Raw genomic sequence first — 22,653 nt, 5'->3', positions numbered from 1 at the left:
TCAAATCCTCCAACCCTGGCAACATCCTTGTAAATCTTTTCTGAACCCTTTCAAGTTTCACAACATCTTTCCGATAGGAAGGAGACCAGAATTGCATGCAATATTCCAACAGTGGCCTAACGAATGATCTGTACAGCTGCAACATGACCTCCCAACTCCTGTACTCAATACTCTGACCAAGAAAGGAAAGCATACCAAATGCCTTCTTCACTATCCTATCTACTGTGACTCCACTTTCAAGGAGCTATGAACCTGCACTCCAAGGTCTCTTTGTTCAGCAACACTCCCTTGGACCTTCCCATTAAGTGTATATGTCCTGCTAAGATTTGCTTTCCCAAAATGCAGCACCTCGCATTTATCTGAATTAAACTCCATCTGGGTGAAGCATGTGGGAGCTCTGGACTCCATGTTGATCTAGAGCAACAGTTCTGCTGTTTGAGAGCAGTTTGACTCTGAGATTATGATCGAGAGGCAGAATGACAGACACTGCAACATTTCAGGGAGGGCGGTTAACCTGGATTCTTTATGCCAGAAGGTAATCACACTCCTTAGAATAACGTCTTCTGATTTAGTTAGGAACAAAGTGGTTTAACTGTGAGTAAGACAGAAAAGGGACCCATGCAGCAGTAGCACAGGAGCCGCAGCCTTTGTAATTGTTAACAGGTTTGAGGTTCTTTCAGCTTGTTTGGATGAGGCTTGCTGGATGGATTGACTAACAGGCAATGGAACTGTGATTCAGGAAGGCATTCTGAGAAGCAGAAGGGAACATCGTAATAGGATACGGTATTGTCAGGGGGATTGATACTGTTCTCTGCGGCAAACAGCGTGGCCCCAGATAGTTATGTTGCCATCTGATCAGGGTGAAAAAGGAGCTGGTGGCATAGGGGGAGGGGCCAGGAATCATGTCACTGTGGGTACCTACAACTTAGACAGGACAAAGAAGGAGGCTTTGCTGTAGCCAATATGCAAAGGCCAGGCATCACATAAAGAAGCAGAATTTCAAACACTGTCTCTGGATGATTACCTGAGATTTTTGCTAATTGGCATAGAACAAAGCAGAGATGAATGCGTGGCTCAAGCAAAAATGTGGAAGAAGTAGGTTCTGGTTTGTAGGGCAAAGTGAGGACTGCAGACACTGGAGATCAGCTACATCACAGCACCAGGGTCCCTGGTTCGATTCCAGCCTGTCTGTGTGGAGCTTGTACATTCTCCCTGTGTCTGCGTGGGTTTCCTCTGGGTGCTCCAGTTTCCTCCCAAAGATGTACAGGCCTGGTGAATTGGCCATGCTAAATTGCCCATAGAGTTAGCTGCATTAGTCAAAGTGAAATGGGTCTTGGTGGGTTACTCTTCGGAAGGTCGGTGTGGACTGGTTGGGCCGAAGGGCCTGTTTCCACACTGTAGGAAATCTAAAAAATTTTTAAAAACCAGAGTCGAGAGTGTGGTGCTAGAAAAACACAGCAGATCAGGCAGCATTCGAGGAGCAGGAGAATGACATTTCGGGCATAACATCAATTCTCCTTCTCCTTGGATGCTGCCTGATCTGCTGTGCTTTTCCAGCACCACACTCTCAACTTTGGTTTGTAGGGCACTGACTCCAGTGTTTGGAAAATGGGATCTTTACTGATGCCCTGTACCTGAATCATACGAGAGTTACTGATCTTGTAAGCCATACAACTGGGGAGGTAGAGAGGATTTTAAATGAACTTATGGGGCAACTGATCAAATTTGGTAAAATGCTGTAAGCAAAGGTTAGAGACAAGGCAAAGGACAAGGGTATTAAAATAGGAAACGATAACAGATTCTAGCAGGAAGGGATAGAGTACAGATCTTAAACTAAATAAGCACAAAGAGTCATGCAGTCATAGAGTCCTACAGCATGGGAGACAGCGCTTTTGGCCCAAATTGATCCACGCCGACCAAAACGTCCATCCATGCTGACCCCATTTCCCTGCACTTGGCCCATATCCTTCTAAATCTTTTCTATCCATGTATTTATCCAAATACCTTTTAAGTGTTTTAATGTAGCCTCCTCAACCACTTCCACTGGCAGTTCAATCCATATGCGCACCACCCTCTGTCTAAAAAAGCTGCTCTTCAGGTTCCCTTTTATTCTTTCCCCTCTAACCTCAATTCTCGTCCTCAATTCTCCAACCCTGGGAAAAAGACTGAATGCATTTACCCTATCCATGCCTCTCATGATCTCATACATCTCTATAAGATCCCCCCCCTCAGTCTCCTATGCTCTAAAGAAAAATGTCTTAGCTTGTCCAATGTCTCCCAATAACTCAGACTGTTGAGTCCTGGCAACATCCTTGTAAATTTCTTCAGCACTCTTTCCAGTTTAATAACATTTTTCCCATAGCAAGGTGACCATAACTGAACCCAATTCTCCAAGTGCAGCCTCACCATCATCCTGTACAACTGCAACATAATTTCCCCACTTCTATACTCAGTGCCCTGACTGATGAAGGCCAGTGTGCCAAAAGCCTTCATTACTGCCATGTTTACCCGTGACTCCACTTTCAGAGAACCATGCTACTACACTCCTTAAGGCCCTATCTCGAAACTCCTACCTTGATTTGACTTTCCGAAGTGCAAGACCTCACACTTATCTATATTAATCTCCATTTTCCATTTCTCGGCCCACTTCCCCAGTTGACTAAGGTCTTGCTGCAATTTCTGATAACCTTCCTCATTGTCCATGATATTGCTTATTTTTGTATCGTCTGAAAACTTACTAATCATGCCTTGTACAGTCTCAACCAAATCATTGAATATAGATAACAAACAGCAAGGGGCCTAGTACCAACCCCTGAGGTACTCCACTACTTATAGAATAAGTCTAGAAGTCACAAGAATGGATAAAGCTCACAACTCGATAACTCAAGACATGTGGCGTTCAAACCAAAACAGGTGAACTGAGAGCATTAATTGAAATACACAAGCTTGGTAGCCATTACAAAAACCTGGCTGCAGGATGACATTAATTGGGATCTGAACATTGAAGGGTGTACATTTAGGAAGAACAGGAAGCTAGGAATAGGTGGAGACATATCTCTGTTGGTTAATTATGATACTAAAACAATACAAATCAGATTGTGAAAATGGTTGGTACGGATAGTAATTCATGTAGTCACTTAGGAATGTGGGGAAGAGGCTCTCTAATAATAACCACACAACAGAGAAGAGCATTAAAGGGAGAAATAGTGGAAGTTTTTCAGAAAAGCATGGCCAGAAAAAATCAGACAAACAAAGGTAGTGTGGATTAGGAGGTCATAGTATGTTTCGAAATCATTCTTAGAACAGCAAATACTGGAATCTACTAGACCTGTTTTTGTACAAAGAGATCGCACTAATTCATTATCTCATAGTGAACGCAGGGTAGCAGCAATCCTGATAAGATTGACGTTTACATTTAGTTTGAAGGTAAGAGCAGTGGGTTTGTGACTATTTTAACTTAAATAAAAGCAAGTATAAGGGCAAGGAAGCAGAGCTGGCAAAGAAAAATTGGCAATTAGGTTAAAGTGCATGTCAATAAAGATACATTAGATGACCCATTTAAGGGGCTATTTCAGAATACACAGAATAAATGCATTCCAACAACTAAATAAAATTCTGTGGTTTACTAGAAAGGCTAAAGATGTTGTTAATCTTCAAGGAAAAAAAGCATAAAGCGTATAATTATGCAAAGACAGGTGGCAGATCAGAGGATTGGACAGGATTTTAAAGGAAGCAAAGAAGGATTTAACAATGAATAAAGTGGGAAGAATTAGTGAATGAAAGACAGATAGCCAGAAATATTTTTTTTAAAGTTTTGATTTCATTCATGTGATGTGGGCGTCAATGCCTTTTATGTCCAATCCTAACTGCCTTGGAGAATGAGGTAGTGAGCTGTATTCTTAAACCACAGCAGTCCTTGGAATACAGGAGCATCCAGTGTGCTGCTGAGAAAAGCGCTCTAGGTTTTATTTACCCTGTGGAACTTCTGAGCGACATCCAGGGCCAGTGATGATTTGCTTCCAACAACATTCATCACCTGTTCTGGCCGTGACTCCAACCAGTCAGAACGTTTCCCTCTGATTCCCTCGACTTCAATTTTATGAGGGATCTAGTTGCTCCTTCCAAACGTGGTTCGAGAATCTGCAGTTCACTGGAGTGCATTGCCTGTGAATCTGAATTTCACTCCCCTTGGAACTAAAACACATTCTCCAAGAATCTGGAGATCATTCCTCACAAGTTAAGATTTCATTCCTCACGGGGAGGCAATGGCCGAGTGATATTTTTGCTGGACTGTTAATCCAGGCCCACAGGTTTGAATCCTGTCACCACAGATGGTGCACTTTGAATTGAGTCTCATGGTAACCATGCTGTTGATTGTTGAAGAAAAACCCACCTGGGTCGCTAATGACCTTTCGGGAAGGAAACTACCATCCTTACCTGGATTGGACTACCTGTGACTCCAGACCACATCAATGTGGTTGGCTTTTAACAATCCTTTGAGTGGGGAGTATATGCTGGCCTAGCCAATGACACCATGAATTTTTTTTTAAATGACCTGGTATGCATTCCCTTTGAAAATCGAACATGCTGTCCATGAATCTGCAACTTCAACAATGTATTTTGAACCTAATTAGTGAAATTATCAAATGTATTACCCTTAAGTGTAAGTGAGGGAAATCAGTCACCTTGAGCCTGGAGTACCCACCTTTTGGCGATACATTCTTTTAGAATTGGACGTTATGAGTGTCACAGATGGACTGGATTGATTTCATGGCAGGGTCAGAGCCAATATTTTCCAATAGCTCATTATCTAAGAAATTTGAATCATCATAGTCTGGCAATACATTCTAATAATGAAAGGTGGGATCTTAACCCTTCCCTGTGTTAATATCTCTAGAGACTGTTAGCATTTGAAAAGAAACCTGATCTGCCAGTTAATAGCTGAAAGAATGACCCATCAGAGTCATTTACACTAACAAATGTCTCAAAGCACTATAGACTTAACACTGTTTGCTTGTTGTAAGAGACCTATAATTCAAACTAAAAAAAGGAAAATATTCCCTCTATATTGCTACACGTCAAATAGGTTTCTGCATCCCCATTTCACCAAGTGATGACTTCATCGAATTGTCTTCTAGCATTCCGCTCAATTTCTGAGCAGTTTTCTTAATCCACCGTCAGTAGTAATACCAGATTTGACAATTTTTCTCCTCCCCATAGCCAACCAGGATGACTCTTGTGAAATTTTCAGAAGTCAATAGGATCACCTTTTTCAATGAAAGTCTATCTCCCTCCCACATCCAGTTGTGGTAGCTTGCACAGTCAATCAATCTTTTCTCTACTGCCCATGCAGAACATCAGCCATCAGTCTGGGTTGGTCATTGAATTGTAGGGAAACCTGTAACCTGATCTCAAAATCAGCTTCATTTGTCATCTTCCCCATGTCATCATAGAACACTTTAACATTATCACCAATACAGATATGTTATTAGTTATTTTTGATCCAACTTCACTTCACCTCAGAAGTAAACAGACAGCTATGATACAATTGTTTGCAACCTGACACCAACACCTATTTTGGGGGACTTTGGGAGACAAAGTTTCTACACATGCTTGTCGCTGTTTCCAAATATAATGGCTTGCATCTTCTTCTGAAACAATGCAGGCCTGCCTTTGATCTCTAACAGTCAAACCACCTAGGCTGACTGTCAGGCAGATGGTATAACAGGTGACATGACCATTTCCCTTTATCCTAAATTTAAAGCTTCAGTCCAAGCTATGATACACTTAGAAATCTCATAATTCTAACACTTCTTCAATATCAACAATTATATTAATGACAAAGATATTGCTATTATTTTGAGAAGGTGAAATTATGGAAATTGGCATCGTATTTTAAAAATAAAATTCAAACAACATGATAAACAGTACAACCTCACTCTTTAGAATGGTGTTAAACTGTTTTGAAACCAAACCTTGAGTATGGAACTTTGAACTAACTCCCACACAAAGTTGATGGAGATTCCCTCCACAGGCTGTCTGAATCTATTTGTGCCAGTTATCAAGGAGGCACTGAAGAATGGTTTCATTTTCTAGGACCCAACTCTATAATTGATGGATCAGTGCATTCTGAAATGAAAATGAGTTCCAGAGTATTAGGCAAGGCAGATAAACCTTTGTGGGTCAGACAGCATCCACAGATTAGCTTGCTCTCTCTCTCTCTCTCCATGGATGCCGTCTGACCTGCTGTGATCTCCAGCATTTGTTCTTTTCAGTACAGATTTTAGCATCTGCAGTAATTTGTTCCAAGGTAAACCTTTGTATTTAAGTGAATACAAAGAGGACCTTGTTCTTCATAGTGCAAAAAAAAGATACTTGAATCCAGTTTGAATCCAACCTCAGCTCACGGTAGATTGAGACAAAATCTTAAGAAAGTGCACCAATTCTTCTCTCAAGTGAGTTACAAAGGACATAGTAGAATCAGAATATTGAAAACAATCTCCACTTCTTAAAATGTAGACCATAAGACATCAGAAGTCAGCCATTCCGTCCATCAAGTCTGCTCTGCCATTCAGTGAAATCATGGCTGATCTGTTCATCCTAACTGTTTCTTGAACAAACACAGAGAATAACAGAGAAATGGAACACGTCTTGCAGTATCTGTGCAGAGAGAAACAGAGTTACCATTTAGTGTCTGGTTTGACACTTCTTCAGACTGCAATTCTAAAGAAGAGTCTTATCAGACTTGAAAAAGATCTGACTCTGTCAGATCTATTCAATTCCTTCAGTATCCTCTGTGTTTGTTTCAGATTTCCAGCATCCATAATATTTTGCCTTTACTTAGCTTTCTTGTTCCCACCTTTTCCCTATAACCCTTGACTCCCTTACTGATTTAAACTCATCAATCTCAGCATTTAATATATACTTAATGACCCAACCTCTGCAGCCCTCTGTGGTAAAGAATCCCAAAGAATTAATACTCTCTGAGAAAAGAAATTCCCCCATCTCTTAGTGGCTGACCCCATATCCTGATCATATACCATCTGTTCCGAGACTCTCCCAAAAGGAGAAACAGCCACTTCACATCTGTACTGTCAAGACCGTTAAAAATCTCATCTGTATCAATAAGGTCACTTCTCATTCTTCTAAACTCCAATGAATACAGGGCTAATTTACTCAACCTTTCCTTATAAGACAACTTCTCCATAAATAGAATCAATCTAGTGAACCTTCTCTGGATGGTTTCCAACTTCCTGGATAAACTTGCTTTGATGTTTTAGTTTTGCACACTTCTATTGACGAGGTCAATTCCTGGAATGGCGGGACTATCTTACGCTGAAAGATTGGAGCGACTGGGCTTGTATACGCTTGAGTTTAGAAGGTGAGATGGGATCTGATTGAGACGTACAAGATTATTAAAGGATTGGACACTCTGGAGGCAGGAAGCATGTTTCCGCTGATGAGTGAGTCCTGAACCAGAGGACACAGTTTAAAAATAAGGAGTAGGCCACTCAGAACAGAGTTGAGGAGAAATTTCTTCACCCAGAGAGTGGTGGGTGTATGGAATGCTCTGTCTCAGAAGGCTGTGGAGGTCAAGTCTCTGGATACTTTCAAGAAAGAGTTGGATAGAGCTCTTAAGGATAGTGGAATCAAGGGTTATGGGGATAAGGCAGGAACAGGATATTGATTGAGGATGATCAACCATGATCATAATGAATGGTGGTGCTGGCTTGAAGGGCAGAATGGCCTACTCCTGCACCTATTATCTATTGTCCATTGCAATGTCATACACTCACTATGCAGTATCCTCAACTGAGTTTCTACCTAGAAATTAGAATTGAGTTTAGAGGGGCCAATATTGCACAGACTTGTCATCCCAAAAGCAATCTCTTGCTTATTGTTTTTGGGAAGAGTTGTGGCTTCCATTTATGAATCTATGCCTTCTTTAATAAAATTCATAATTTGAAACTGTTATATTTAACTTGCAAGTCAATCTTCAAGATTTCTGTCTCCATAATTAACAGTGAGAGTCTTTCTGGCTGCCTTTGCATTTAGTAGATCAGTTCAACTTTCAACATGTAAACGTTACGAAGCCCAGTTCAGTTAAGAATGTATGTGATGTGAGTGCTTTGCAACACAGAGTTGTTATACTCGAAATAGTTAGTGCATCCCTGGGACTTCTTTTGTATAGTTTTTTTTTAACATTCATGGGAGATAAGAGCACAGTCCAGCCCATGCTGTTCCAGAAAATGTGGACTCTAACAGTTATTTCTTCACACGGGGAATGTATCACGAGCCTGTGATCTTTACATGAGCCATGAAGACACTTAAGTATTGAAGGGATCACTGATCTGGAATGTTCTGCCTGAAGGATGCTGGAAGCATTCAACAGTAATTCTCAAAAAGGAATTTTAAAGCTTCTTGAAAAGGAGAAATTTTCAGAGCTATAGGGAAAGGACAAGGGAGTGGGTCTGGATGGCTCTTTCAAAGAGACCACATAGGCATGATGGTCTTCTTTGGTGGTTTAGATGCTATGATTCTCTGAGTTCAGCTGTCCAAGTACCTCTGCTACAGACATTAATGCTGATAAGACTGTTCAGTGTGTAAGTGTTTGTGGAAGTGACTTGTATAAGTGTTACTGGATTATAATCTAGTGGGTGCAGAATGCTATTCAAGGGGCATCGGTTCAAATCTCACACAGCCATTGGCTGAGTTTAGATTCAATTAATAAAATGTGTTATTAAAAAACTAGGCTCTGTAATGGTGTTCATGAAGCTATCATTGATTGTTTCAAACCTTAAGAAATAGGCTATTAAGCCCTTCAAGGTAAAAGTGAAGACTGCAGGTGCTGGAGATCAGAGTCAAGATTAGAGTGGTGCTGGAAAAGCACAGCAGGTCAGGCAGCATCTTAGGAGCAGGAAAATTGATGTTTCGGGCAAAAGCCCTTCAGCAGGAAACCTGATGAAAGGCTTTTGCCCAAAACGTCAATTTTCCTGCTCCTTGGATGCTGCCTGACCTGCTGTGCTTTTCCAGCATCACTCTAATCTTGACCATTCAGGCCCTCAATCCTGCTCTACCAATCAATTGGATCTTGGCAGATCTGACATTTTAAACATTTACTTTCCTGCATTTTCTTTGGAACCCTTGATTCCTCTACTGATTAAACATTTAGCTACCTCACCCTTAAATATACCAAATGGCTCTGCCCCACAGCTCTCTGTGGTAAGGAGTTCCAAAGACTCACAACCTTTGGAGAGAAGAAATTCCTCCTCATCTCAGGCTTAAATTGGCATCCCTTAACTCTGAGACCATCCCGTCTGGTTCTACACTCTCCCATGAGGGGAAATATCCTCTCAGCATTTACCCTGTCAAGCCCCATCCAATATGTTTCAAGGAGATTTCCTCTCATTCCTCTAAACTCCAGTCAGTAGAATCTCAACCTGTTTAGCTATGCTGGTAAGACAATCCCTCTCTTCTAAAGATTTTCTATGAATTGGCTCCAATGAAATCATATTTTAAATACATAAAATAAGGAGACCAAAACTGCTCACAGTACCCCAGCTATGATCTCACCAGCACCTTGTGCAGTTGCGGTAAGACTTCCCCAATCTTGTACACCAAACACTTGAAATAAGCACCAACATTCCATTAGCCTTCCTAATGCCTGCTGCAGCTGTGTGGTAGCTTTGTGGGTTTTGTGTACAAGTGCCCTCCCCCAAGTCCCTTTCTGTTGCAGGTTGATGCAGTTTTTCTCAATGTAACTAATAACCTTGGTTTGTTCTCTCTTCCTAGATGAACGACTTAACATTTTTGTACATTATACCCCATTTGCGAATATGTTTGCCCACTTACTGAACCTACCAATATCTCTTTGTAAACTTATTATCCCTCTGGCAACTTGCTCTTGTCCTAAAGGTCCATCTGGTTGACAAAGGGTTGGAAACCTACATTTCTTGGAGCAGGGGAATCGACATTTCGGGCTCCTGATGAAGGGCTTATGCTTGAAATGTCGATTTCCCTGCTCCTCCGATGCTGCCTGACCTGCTGTGCTTTTCCAGCACCACTCTCTGGACTCTGATCTCCAGCATCTGCAGTCCTCACGTTCTCCTAGTTGATTTCTAACCGAGTGTAACTTTCATGTGAGAATCACTGCAATGTGCATACTTGAATAGTGCAAGTCACTCAGCTCAGGGACAGTTCGGAGCAGGACTACCCTGTCCGCTCCAGTGATACCCGTGAAAGAACAAGGGGGTTGGGGCTGGGGGAATGTTACTGGCGTTACATCAACGTCGTTTAGGATTCTCACCCATAAATCTTTATTACATTTCTCAGCCACCAATCCACGTATGTGTCTAAGAAAGGAAACGCAGTTAAAATACGTTAGAAAAATATTTTTTTGCAGTTACTACATGTAAACAATACTCCTTTCTCCAATGTAGTACAGTTACATTAGGTTTCAGAGAAATTTTATTTTTAAAAAAATTGTTCAAAAACAAAAGCAGCACTGAGGAAAAAAAAATGTTTGTTGTTCGCAAGTGGCAATTCTGCCACGTCCAATATTTTCGTTCATTACCTTTTTCGTTAATAGTCTCAGAATGATTGAATTAAATTGTCCGACTGTTGTAGTACAAACAATCATTCTGTCTTCAGAATATGGCAGCCTTACAGTGAGTGACACAAGAACATAAATATCTCTTCTAACTTTGCAAAATATTTTAAGGTATCTGTACACAAAGTCATTCGCCTTCTCTTAATCAAAAGTTCAGTGTCCTTGAAATGCTGTATATTTTAATAATATTCAAAGAGAGCATTTTGGCACATTTCTATATTATAAAACTACTGTATTAAACTATTACAAAATATGCAAATAATACGGTTTAGTAAATTTACAACTGTTTTTGTCGAATTTTAATTCGTATGCAAAAAAAACTTTGTACAAACTACTATTTTCATTAGAATGTTAATATTCTTTCTCAAGTTTCCTCGCTTTTAAAAAATAATTTCTTCCCATAGAATTCAGTCCCAGATGTAAGTGATAAAGGCGCCGCTGTGTGAGAAATGGACAATTGTCTTTTTTTTGACTGGCGCCCAACCATTGGTCGCGACGCATCTGGGTTTACAAAATAGCATGTTCAACAATAAACAAAAAAAAAGTAACTGGGATGGTCAAAACGTTATATTTTTTGCACCTAGATTTTAAATTAAAATAATATATTCTCGTATTTTACACTATTTCAAACAACGAATTGTGATTCAGTTAAGTAATGATCTCTCCAAAATCTAATTTACAATTCTGTGTATAAAAATATAATTTATGGACCCCCCAACGTAGCGTAACTTTGTCCAGAAGGAAGAGAAAACGAGAACAAGGCAATGTGAGAGCGGAACACAAGGTTAGATGCGTCGATAGTCCGAAGGGAACTCGTTGCTGACGGTACTGAAATGTTTCACGATATCTGACTTTTGTAGAAAAATATATTCTGCGTTCCTTGATCGACCACACAAAATTATTTTCTTCCTGCTGGGGTCAAAGAGAGTTCACCTGGGAATAAATTATCAAAGGAGTTTCTTTTTAAGGCCCTCGAAGTTCCGCATTTGTTTTGGATAAACAAAAAAAAAGCAGAAACAAACAGATAGTAAGAGAAAATGCAAATGCAAACGAAATAAATATTCCCCCAAATCCCCAATAACAGCAAAACAACTGGGGTCTCAAGCTGAAATTCTAATGGATTTCTGTGTGTGTGTGGGTGTTGGTGTGGGTGGATGGGTGGGTGTGTGGGTGGGAGGGTGGTTCATTGTAAAAGTTTCTTCTTGGCAGAGATTCCCTTTCGCTGTAGAAAGACTTCAGCTGGAGTCCAATGCCATCCCCAGTGGGTGAATAGATGCCTGGTCCAAAACCCATCTGCCTATTTGGTACAGGGCGCTGGAGTACCAGTGAATGCCGCTTTCTTGGCCAGTAATGTTGGCTGTGAATGAGTCACTGAGTGAAAATAAGGACTTGGCCGCGTAACTCATTCTAACCGGCAAGAACGCCCAGTGGGCCAGTGCATGATCCTCTATCACGGCATAGCAAGAGGCCAGGACCTGATTGACCACGAGGGTGCCCTGCACAGTCAGTGGGGCGTAAGCCCCTTCCCTCTCCTCCAAATAAACCTTCTCGACGGTGGCGGCCCGCACTCGCTGGCCGTCTCCGTCCGGCACGTATACCAGATGGCCCGGCTTCACGTTGCTAGCGAAGGTGGCCCGGAACCGGGGCTGGCCCGGGCTCCGCCGCCGCTGCTGCCCGGCGAACAGCAAGTGAGCCGCTGTGAGGGATAGCCTCGTCTGGGGCTCCCGCGTCTCGATCACGTAGAACACCTTGCTGGCCTCCCGGGCTGTGTCCAGGAACATGATGAAGTCGGTGTAGAGGAGCCTGCCCTCACGGTCCGCCGCCAGCACCCGGTCTCCCGCTCTCAGGTCCTTCACCGCTTTGGTGGAGCCGTTCTCCAGGCTCACTCGGGCTGAGGCTGGGAAGCAGCCCCCAGACTTGGCAGCCACCGAGTTTTCTGTTTGAGAACAAAGGGGAGAGGAAACGCTATTGAGAATCATGTGAGGAAACCGTGTTAACGGAGTCTCAGAGCGAACAGTCACAGACAGACAGCACAGAATACATTAGACATCATGGCTACACTAGGATGACCACTCTCTGGCATAACCCCCTTCCCCTCCCGGCCCCTTCCCCACACCCAACACCCCAGCAGCCAATCCAATCCCTCACTCTTACAGAGCTCGATGATACAGCACTGAAACAGACCCTGCGGTCCAACTTGTCCGTGCCGACCAGATATCCTAAATTTGTCGGCACTTGGCCCATATCCCTCCAAACCCTTCCTGTTCACGTCCCCATCCACATGCCTTTCAATTGCTGTTATAGTACCAGTGCCTTGGTAACTCCACGCGATGCCAATCTGCCTTGGCACAGCGCCCAATAACACCCCAGGCTAAGAAAGGCGGCCGAGAAACTTCTCAGACACTGCCAGACCTGCTGAGTTTCTCCAGCATTCTTGGTTTGTTTTTCAGATTTCCAGCATCCCCTGTTTAACTTAACCTATTTTTTTCTAAACAACCTGTTTGACGGGGGTGTGGGGGGTGGGCAGTGCCAGTAACACTGCACCACAACAGAGCCTCTTATTCCGCTGTCAGGAACGCCTTTCGGACCCCATGAAATGTTTTGTGCCCGCCCGACCGCTCAATCGTAACGGCAAAATAGCGCCAAACATGGAGGTTTTGAAGGAGTTGAGCTCTGGCTTCCCCCGGCGTATTAACCGCCTGGGCTCGGGAGATGGCAGTATCGCTCCGATCCACACACTCCCCTTTCATAAAGACATGAGGAGTTTAACAGGGGCAATGCAACCTTAAATTGAGTCTAACGTTATTCCAGGCGTGCCCGACCGCTCTCTGACCCAGACTAAGGGTTGAGTCGGGCCAAATTGCAGTTTCGAGGTGCAGTGGAATTCCTATAATTCTGTGAACACAGCTTTATCGGGATAACCTTTGTTCAATCCCTCCATGTCAGGAATCAAGGTCGTGAAGCTTTTCTGAACTGCCTCCAATGAAATGAATATATTTCTTTAAATAAGCGGACCAAAATTGCTTATAGAATTCTAGATGTACTCCCTGTGAGTGTTTGGACCTCCTTGTTACAGAGAGCTGTGGGGGCAGAGTCCTTGTGTCTATTTAACGCGAACATTTATTATTGACTAATATTATTGATCAGTAGGTAAATTAAGAATTACGGAGTTTTGGGTCGTATTAGGGGCTTAATTGGGAATTGGGGGTGCTGAGTTTTTGAAAACTGTAGATGGATCCTGTCAGTGCTGGCCCAGCCTCCGTATTCAGGGCTGCTGCTAGTTAAGTCTGTTCATTTTAAATGACGGGCTCACGGATTTAAAGCTCACATTGAATCGATTCCCTAACACGACACCAGCGTCTCTGGACACTCGCGAAGGCCACGCCTCTAAAGACTACAATTATTGAACTCTAAGACTCTTTCCTGATGCATTAAATGCCAGAAATACCCAGAACGTCAGGCAAAAGCGTTGTGGGGAGAAATAGAACTGACTGCCCGATTGTAACGTTATGTTTTTTTGAATGGGTTAAAATCGGGCACAAATGGTTAGCGTTTCCGATAAATATGTCGTTCTGAGAATTCATCGAAAGTTTGCTCTGGTGTTCCTCTCTGCACCGGTGCTATCAGATCCGCTGAGCATTATCATCATTTTCTATTCATTTCAGATCCCCAGCATCCGCAGTATTTTGCTTGCGTGGTTGATCTTTAATGTATGTTGGCTGCTTATCCTTGTATTTATAGCAATAAAGAGGACGGCATGTTGAGGAAACTGGCTGGAAGGGGCTCCAGGGTCCTACAAACTGAAGACAGACAGAGAGAGAGAGCGACTAGGAACCATGGACATAAACGACTAATTCCTGGGGAGCTTATTATTCCAGTAGCTAACAGCACGTGACCTTCGCTCAGAAACGAATTCCCACAGATTAATCACACCAGCGTGCAACAATGAACCGAAAGACAACTGCAATTAATGTATTAAACTCAGTTCAATTGTTGCACGCTGGAACAGTTCAGGTACAAGAGTTTACCCGCAGTGTCCTGCCGAACCTCCCCTCGAACTAAGGCCTTTAGCATGAATCTAACCGATTGGGGTAGTTTATTCTGTTAGTATCTCCGTGAATTTTGCCCCTGAATACTTTGCCCACGAGTTTCAAAAGAACAAATCCGCTTCCCAGGTGAAACCTCCTCCATTAGAGCATTAGGCACGTGGTATGGAATCGTTCCTGCATTTCGAGAGGATAAGCCAAATAGGCTGTCTCCCTCAACCCTCCAAGTCAAGCATTCCTTGGGGCTGGATACCCTGCAGTTATTTTGAAACAAGGAGATGAAATTGTACCCAACACTCCAGGCAGACCTTCAGTGTTAATCCAACATTACTTTGATTCAATAATATGCCCGCTGCGTTGTGTGTTTTTAAAATCTGTTCCCTCATGGTATGTGGGTGTGAGTGTCACTGGCTAGGCCAGCATTGGATGTCCATCTTCATGGCTATCCCACCTTGCTGTGGACCTTGGGGTCGCATGGACCGGTAAGGGCGGCGGGTTTCCTTCTCTGAAGGGCATTGGTTAACCAGGTGGGTTTTAAACGAGGATCACTGGGCCCTATTAGCATTTTAATCCAGATCTTTATTGAATTCAAATTTCACCATTTACCCTTGGTCCCAGAATATTAGCTTGGGGTTCTGGTTTAGCAGCCCACCGCCAAATGCATTACAACCTCCCCTCCTTTAAGGGTAAACGAAAGGGATAATTACGACCTACACCACCCCGATCCTATATCTCATGCTCGCCTTGATATTTCAAGCAGGTGCCATGTAACCTGAGAAGGAAGCCAATCAGCCCCTCAAGTCTGTTCGTCTATTCAATGAGCTCAGAACCTGCCTGAATTACATTGGCCTGCATTGGCTCCATCACAAGTTCCGAATCAGTAGCCCCACGTGCTGAGAAAATGTCTACCCTATCAATCATTTGGGCGTAATAATTCCAATGCTTACGCTTGCACATTGGAGACAATACAAACCGTGTCTGTATGGAATTGAATTATTGAAGCCCTGCTATCATTCCAACGAATCTGCGTTTTACGCTTGGAAGGCCAAAACATCCATCCTGAAATTGATCCCCAAAATTTAACACACTCCGAGATTATTGAGTGACAGACTCTGTGGGCAGTAACAGTCCTTCCGCTCCCTGACTCCTTTGAAACCTACTCTGTTCGATAACCAAACGGGTACTTTAGCTTCGTAAGTCATTGTAAACATTCATTTCTGAGCACGCGGTCTCATCCATTCATTGAATACATTGTGAACTGTGTGACGGGGTAGTGTGGTAAAACCTACAGATTCGGGGGAAGCCTGAGGAAAGGGGAATATGGCACGGGTAATGAGATGTTGGGCAAGCCACGGCGAGGTCAGAGGCAGGGTTCATTAAACAAGCCATTCGAGTATACCATTTTTACTTGGTCTGAACTTATAACAGCAAGCTCTCATTTTCAGCAGGCGATTATGAATCACAATTCAAGACCAACCTGGCATGCAAAGGCATTAGGTTCCTACTCAAGCAAAATACCGTGGAAGCTGGAAATCCCAGTTTTAAAAAAATGAAACAGACACTGGAAATACTCAGCAACTCAGACAGCGTCTGTGGAGTGAGGCAGGTGTTGGTGTTTGGCCCTGGTTAAAGGGAGGGAAGTCCGCCTCTGGACTCAATGCCAATTAGCGGGTACATGCAACACTGCATTTCAAAACCAAAAAAAAGCGTGGCGTTAAGAATGGTGCTTGTGTTTTTGATGCTACATATTGTACCGCTGTGCTGTTTATTAATATAGGAAAATAAGATAGGAAGATAAATACATTGCTATCTATGTATGTACACTAGTGATTAGATCAATAAATGATAGGTAGATTGATAGGCAGACAGATAATTAGATAGATGCATTGAGATAGTTGGGTGTAGGTAGGTAAATATATAGAGATGGATAGATAGATGTGGATAGGTAGATTGATGTAGATGGGTAGATAGTTAGAAAGATAGATATAGATGGAAAGATAGGTGGAGATAGGTTGATAGATATACTGTAGATGGGTAGATAAATAGATAGAAACATAGATAGTTATAGATAGGTAGATAGGTGGATAAAGTCATAGAGTCATAGAGATGTACAGCATGCTCCAACTCGTCCATGACCAGATATCCTCGATAAATCTAGTCCCATTTGCCAGCATTTGGCCCCATATCGCTCTAAGCTCTTCCTGTTTATGTACCCATCCAGATGTCTTTTAAACTCTGTCATTGTACCAGCTTCTACCACTTCCTTCGGCGGCTTGTTCAGATAGACAGACAGACGGATGATATTGTTATTTCCATCAAATAAGTGATAAGAAAATGGATCAAAGAAATGAACAAATCGGTTGCAGAATGGCTTGGAGATATTTCCAGTTTCTGTGATGCATCTACTGATTAAACCACAACGAAAAGTTAGAAGAGTTGACTTTCTTCATTGCTTGGGGCACCTACTTATCTACCCCTTCCATTCCTCCCCCTGTCTGTCCTTTTCCCGAAGTCGGGGTTGAATCTTCAGAAAGCGGTCTGTTATTGGACGGGTGCCAGTTGGAAAAGGAGCCTGTCAATTCACTCATTTCAACGTGACGGTTTTCTAAGTAAACCACTTAAAAGCAACTCTTAAGATGTTGCATATGAATGTCGCATATTTTAGGCGGATATTCAAGGAGTGAGATATAGAGGAGGTTGCGAAATAGCGTGAAGGGGGATGGATCGTTTGCTTGGCCCGGAACCAAGGTCCAACGCTGGCACTGAAGAAAACAAAGTCCCTTCTGTTTTTGGGGAAAACATTGATTAATAGGGGAGGACAGAGAGAAACCCCCCCCCCCAGCAAATAACATTTTATGGATTTGTTAACGAGTTTGTCACCTCTGTTACTGATTTGCAAGACTTGTCACAGATTATACACAAGCTAAGAGAAAATAAAACTTGGTTGTCTTCTGGTAGGAAGTGTGTGTAGAAATAAGGGCTAGGGATGGGTTAGTGTTGGGGGAGCGAGCAGCACTCAGTGACAGAGGCAAGCAGATTGGAAGTGCTGGCGAGCTCTGTGTATGTGTGTTTGTTGCGGGTGACAACTTCAGCGGCGGACATTTATCTCAAAAGCTGCTCTGTGAAGTGATGATTTGGAGGTGCCGGTGTTGGCCTGGGGTGTACAAAGTTAAAAATCACACAACACCAGGTTATAGTCCAACAGGTTTAATTGGAAGCGACGCTCCGAAAGCTAATGTGATTTTGTGTGATTTTTAACTCTATGGAGTGAGTGTGGGAATGGAGATGGGGAGGGTGACAGAGGGGTGAGGCTGGGTCCATTGCGGTCTAATTAAAATCCGCTAAAGGGGCCGTATTGTCAATCTGATTCAGCTAATGGAGGAGATACTCCTGGAGAGAGAGAAAAGGGAGAGGACGTCTCCACTTTCTTTCCCAGCTCTTGGGCTGTTTGCTCAGGTGCACAAGCCCCTGTTGTGTTAATTCACACACACACACTACACGCCAGAGTGCAGGCTCTTGCGAAAGAGAGAGAGAGGGAGAGAAAACAGCCCGGTTATTTGCACAACAGAAACAGCACTGTTCCGATTTGCCTGGCCACTCGAGATGTGTATTTGAATTTTAAATAGCCAAGATTGCTTTTAGATGCAACCCATCATCAATGTCCCCTTCTCTCATTCGGCCCGTCTGACAATGGTTCAGGGGCTTGAGCCAATTCATCTTTGCATTCCTATCCCCGGGATCATACTTTTAGCAAATACAGATGTAGAGAGCGAATCTTCCTGGCCGGAATGTTTTTTTTCTCTCTCTCTCCTTCTCTCCCCAGCAGACAGCATCTAATCTGCTCATCTGATTCCCCGTCATGAAATAGTGGCGGAACAAACGGATGGAAGATTGAGCTCACAGTCTTTTCCAATAGCCCGCTTGGTTTCCGTCACACGCCCCACATGACACAGACTGAAATGAGCCGGTGTGTTTAGAATTTTAAGTTATAGATTTGACACTCTCCTATTTAAAGTGAGGCCCGGGATTACAGTCGCTTTTAGATGAATCTTCACGGAATTCTTATCTGTAATTCAAGATCTCCTTTGCTGCCGCCTGCCCTTGGCCCGGTAAATCCTTGATTAAGACAGTGTGTGGCGTTGCAAGTACGATGAATGAGCGGCTGCAGCTTTATCGGCTTCTATGTGTGTGTCAGTGTCTGTGTGTATCTGTGTGTTTGTGTCTGTGTGTCTGTGTGTGTGTCTGTGTCTGTGTGTCTGTATGTGTGTCTGTGTGTATGAGTGTGTGTGTGTATATGTGTGTGTGTGTCTGTGTATGTGTGTGTAATATCACAAAGTGCAAGATTGCACAGACTCACAGTGCTGGAAAACCATATGGCGCTTAAAACACAGACGGAAGTCTATCTCTCTCCCTCTCTCTCTCTCTATGCAACAACTTCCAATCCGAATGGATGCTCTCGTTAACTAAAGGAAGGTTCAGGGACTGTTCATCTCAGACGGTGCTGTCACCGAATGGGTGCCCTTTGTAGGCGTGTGAGAAATAGACAGGCAGACAGTATGAAGAGATCGGTAAATAGACGCAGCCAGGTTGGAGCTTTTTTGTTCAACTGGATTCAAACAAGTCAACCAAACGGAGAACAAATGAGCTGCAAAACCATGAAGCAATATGGAGGGATTCAGCAAAGTCTATATAGAAAGTCTGTCTCTGTTTTCGCCCTAACATTCAATTTAAAAAATCCATTACTCACGATGATTCATTTCCTTGGATATTATGTTTGTACCTAAAATAGGTTATCAATGGGGTCACATCCAGATAGCTCAAACTCACCGCGCATTTGGCGCCTCAGGTTATAAATTGTGACAAAATTGTGCTGGGGTTTCCTTAGAAAAATCGGGAAGTACCACACCTTGAGGGTGGAGGTAGGATGGTGCTTACGTTCAGATTTTGGTTTCAAGCTGCAGTTCATGTTTTGAAGGGCTCTTGGAACTCTGTTTATAAAGTGTGGGCCGCGCGTTTGCTCACAGGGATTTCATTCCAAAGCTGTGTGCGAGCGGACACTTGGTTCGAAAGGCTGGTGCAGTCTTTCGGAGCTGTAGAGATCTGGTTAACCAGAGAGGCCTTTCAGTCCTGGAATATTAATCAGTCACTACGGAGTGCAGATGTGGCTGTTAACAGCGAACTGTTAGGCTTGTTAGGCTATGCTTTTTAGCAGTCAGTCAGCTCCCCACTACTTCACTACTCAGATAACCAGAGACCAACCGGGCTTGGCTCGTTGGTAAACATTGGGGACGTTTATTTACTCACGTAGGTCGGGATTTGCCATTCATTCCACCCCCCCCCCCCCCCCCCCCGCCCAACCAACTCTCGCCAATTCCACTTCCCCAGGGTCCAGTGCTATAACAGGAAGACTGGTCCTAACTGGACTCAGAAGCGGGGAGCTGGGTAAAGTCCAACGTCATCCACAAACTATGCCCACACTCTGGCAATGGACGTGTAACTCGACTGGACACCCCTCTGAAACAGTCCGCGCTTTTCCACCCCCGGAGACAGTCGGAGGCTATTCGGGGGCACTCCTTATTAGTTTTGTTTCGGAGACCTGGAGATTAATCAAAACTGAACAAATAAAACGGTTGGATTATGAACCCGGGCCAGCGATTATCGCCTCTTTAAGAGAGCATCCTCATTTATTGCATCCTTCCTATCACTCTCCATGAATTAATGACCCGCGTTATTTATTGTCACGTCAGTGGGATTCCTCTGTAATGCTTCAGCGCCCCCCACCCCTGCAGGGAGTGCCAGGAAGCGATGGCTGGCGCCTGGGGTGCCTTGAGATTAAAAAGTGTGCAAATGCAGGTATGAAATATAGCCGTGTTCATCAGGAGCAGTCTAGCGGAGGGGAGTGAGGTGGGGAATGGGGGAAAAAAAAAGGCGGGCACTCTCTTTCCAGCGCTACCTCACCTGCTTTGACTGAACAGTGAATGTGGGCCTTGGATTCGTAGTAGACCCAGTCGAAGCCCGCCTCCACCGCCAGCCTGGCCAACATGCCGTACTTGCTCCTGTCACGGTCCGAAGTGGTAATGTCCACGGCCCGGCCCTCGTAATGCAGCGACTCCTCCGAGTGGTGGCCGTCCTCATCCCAGCCCTCTGTCACCCTGAGCTTCACCCCGGGCCATTGGTTCATCACTGAGATCGCCAGGGAATTCAGTTTGTCTTTACATCTCTTCCGAGGGCGTCAGGGAAAGGGACACAGAGAGACAGAGAGAAAGGCAAAGTCATTAAGCATACCCGGCCAATGTTATTGTGTTTCGGTTATGGCACAGAATGAAACAGTTAATTGTGGGAGCATTCGATATTTATTTCAGCATTGACCAAATGGGAACATAGAAACAAGAGGAGGTGTCCACCACTCGGCCCTTCCAATCCTTTTCCTGCTTTCCCCTTATACCCGTTGATCGCTTTGACCGGACTGCCAATACAGAAGACCAGGCTAATATTCTGAAGGACATTGGTTCAATCGCCCTGTCCAACATACACACACCAAACACACACACACTTGCACCACACACACTTGCACACACACATATACACACCACATACATACACCACACACAACACGCACATATACACACATCACACACAACACACACACACACCACGCACACATATACACACATACCCATACACATTTGAATTCAATAACAAATTAAAATTGATCCTTTATAAGACACGTCCGCACAGAGACTAAACAGCCGACATGTTCATAGGGAAAAGCATACCGGAATCTCCATCCTCAGAGTGCTGTTCAGGAGGAGGCCTAGAGCCCGTTCAATACCCTACTCAAATCCCTGGGCTCGTCCTCAGAGTCGGCGCTTTCCTCAATTTCTCTTAGCTCGATCACTCGAAAAGCGTGAAGCAAGCGAGAACCAGAGATCTCTGACCACCAGGAACTCTGAAGAGCCCTTCCGAATGCTGATCTCCGGCTCAGGCTCAACCATCCTGAAGGGACTACGGGAAGATAGGGGCAACGAGGAGTCCTCTTCAGGGTCCCTAGCTCAATTGATTCTGGAGCATGTGCGTCCCCCCCCCCCCTCCCCGCCCAACCTCCCAAGCCCCACACACATGCACACCGATATCTTTCACCCGAATTCTAGGCTAAATCTACACTGATATCGTTCAGACAGAGAAAAGGAAGTGGAAGAGAGGAGGATGCAGCCCTATAATTCCAGGCTCTAATCTCGGCGTGGATTCGGTGCCGGGATGCTTGGCCATAGATGGCCCCAGACTAATATATAAAACCAATCCGGGCCCACAAAGGCCCCTTTCAGAGCGAGTGTGTGTGTGTGTGTGTTGGAAGGGGAGTGGTTGCGGGGGTGGGGGTAATAAAATGAAGAGAGAGCTAGTTAATGTGTATATAGAAAGGGTGGGGGCTGAGGATCTTGCCGCCTGGCTCCCTCGGACGCATCACTACCAGCACTGCTGGGCATCATTGCTTATCATTCTTCCCCCATTAGGATCCGGGGCAAAAAGAGCAAAAAAAAAACAATTTTTTGGGGGGGATAGTAAGGACTGCAGATGCCGGGTCCCGACCCGATACGTCAACTTCCCTCCTCCTCCGATACTGCCTGACCTGCTGTGCCTTTCCAGCTACACACTTTATCACCAAATCACCGCCTGTCTCGGTTTAGCTGTGAACAGCTGGAAGGAGGGATGGGATTGAGACAGATATTTCACGAGAATAGCGTCGGAGAGAAAGAGCGTCCTCAAATGCCCCCTTCTCTGAGGGCAATTTCTGCTCATGTTCACACACAATACCGACCCCTTCCCTCAAACACACACAGACACACACATACACACAGACACACACTCATAGACACACAGACACACACATACACTCAGACACACAGACACAGACACACACACTTACACACACAGGCACACATACACATACACAGACATACACTCATAGACACACACACATACACACACTCATAGTCACAT

At 44.0% G+C, this 22,653-nt stretch overlaps 1 protein-coding gene across 1 annotated transcript in view; it reads right to left on the bottom strand.

Annotated features, from left to right (window-relative positions):
• Positions 1–10,363: 10,363 nt before the first annotated feature.
• Positions 10,364–22,653, bottom strand: part of shha (sonic hedgehog signaling molecule a) — an 18,120-nt gene continuing 5,830 nt past the window's right edge. The window contains exons 2-3 of the mRNA XM_043690715.1: positions 20,614–20,875; positions 10,364–12,545 (exon numbers count right to left, since the gene is read on the bottom strand). Coding sequence (XP_043546650.1) covers positions 11,845–12,545; positions 20,614–20,875 — 963 coding nt within the window. The 3' untranslated portion in view covers positions 10,364–11,844. The remainder of the gene's footprint in view (positions 12,546–20,613; positions 20,876–22,653) is intronic.

The sequence above is a fragment of the Chiloscyllium plagiosum genome, chromosome 5, assembly GCF_004010195.1.
Source record: "Chiloscyllium plagiosum isolate BGI_BamShark_2017 chromosome 5, ASM401019v2, whole genome shotgun sequence".
NCBI lineage: Eukaryota > Metazoa > Chordata > Chondrichthyes > Orectolobiformes > Hemiscylliidae > Chiloscyllium > Chiloscyllium plagiosum.
The sequence above is the reverse complement of the archived record's forward strand: the minus strand, read 5'-3'. Positions and strand labels throughout refer to the sequence as shown.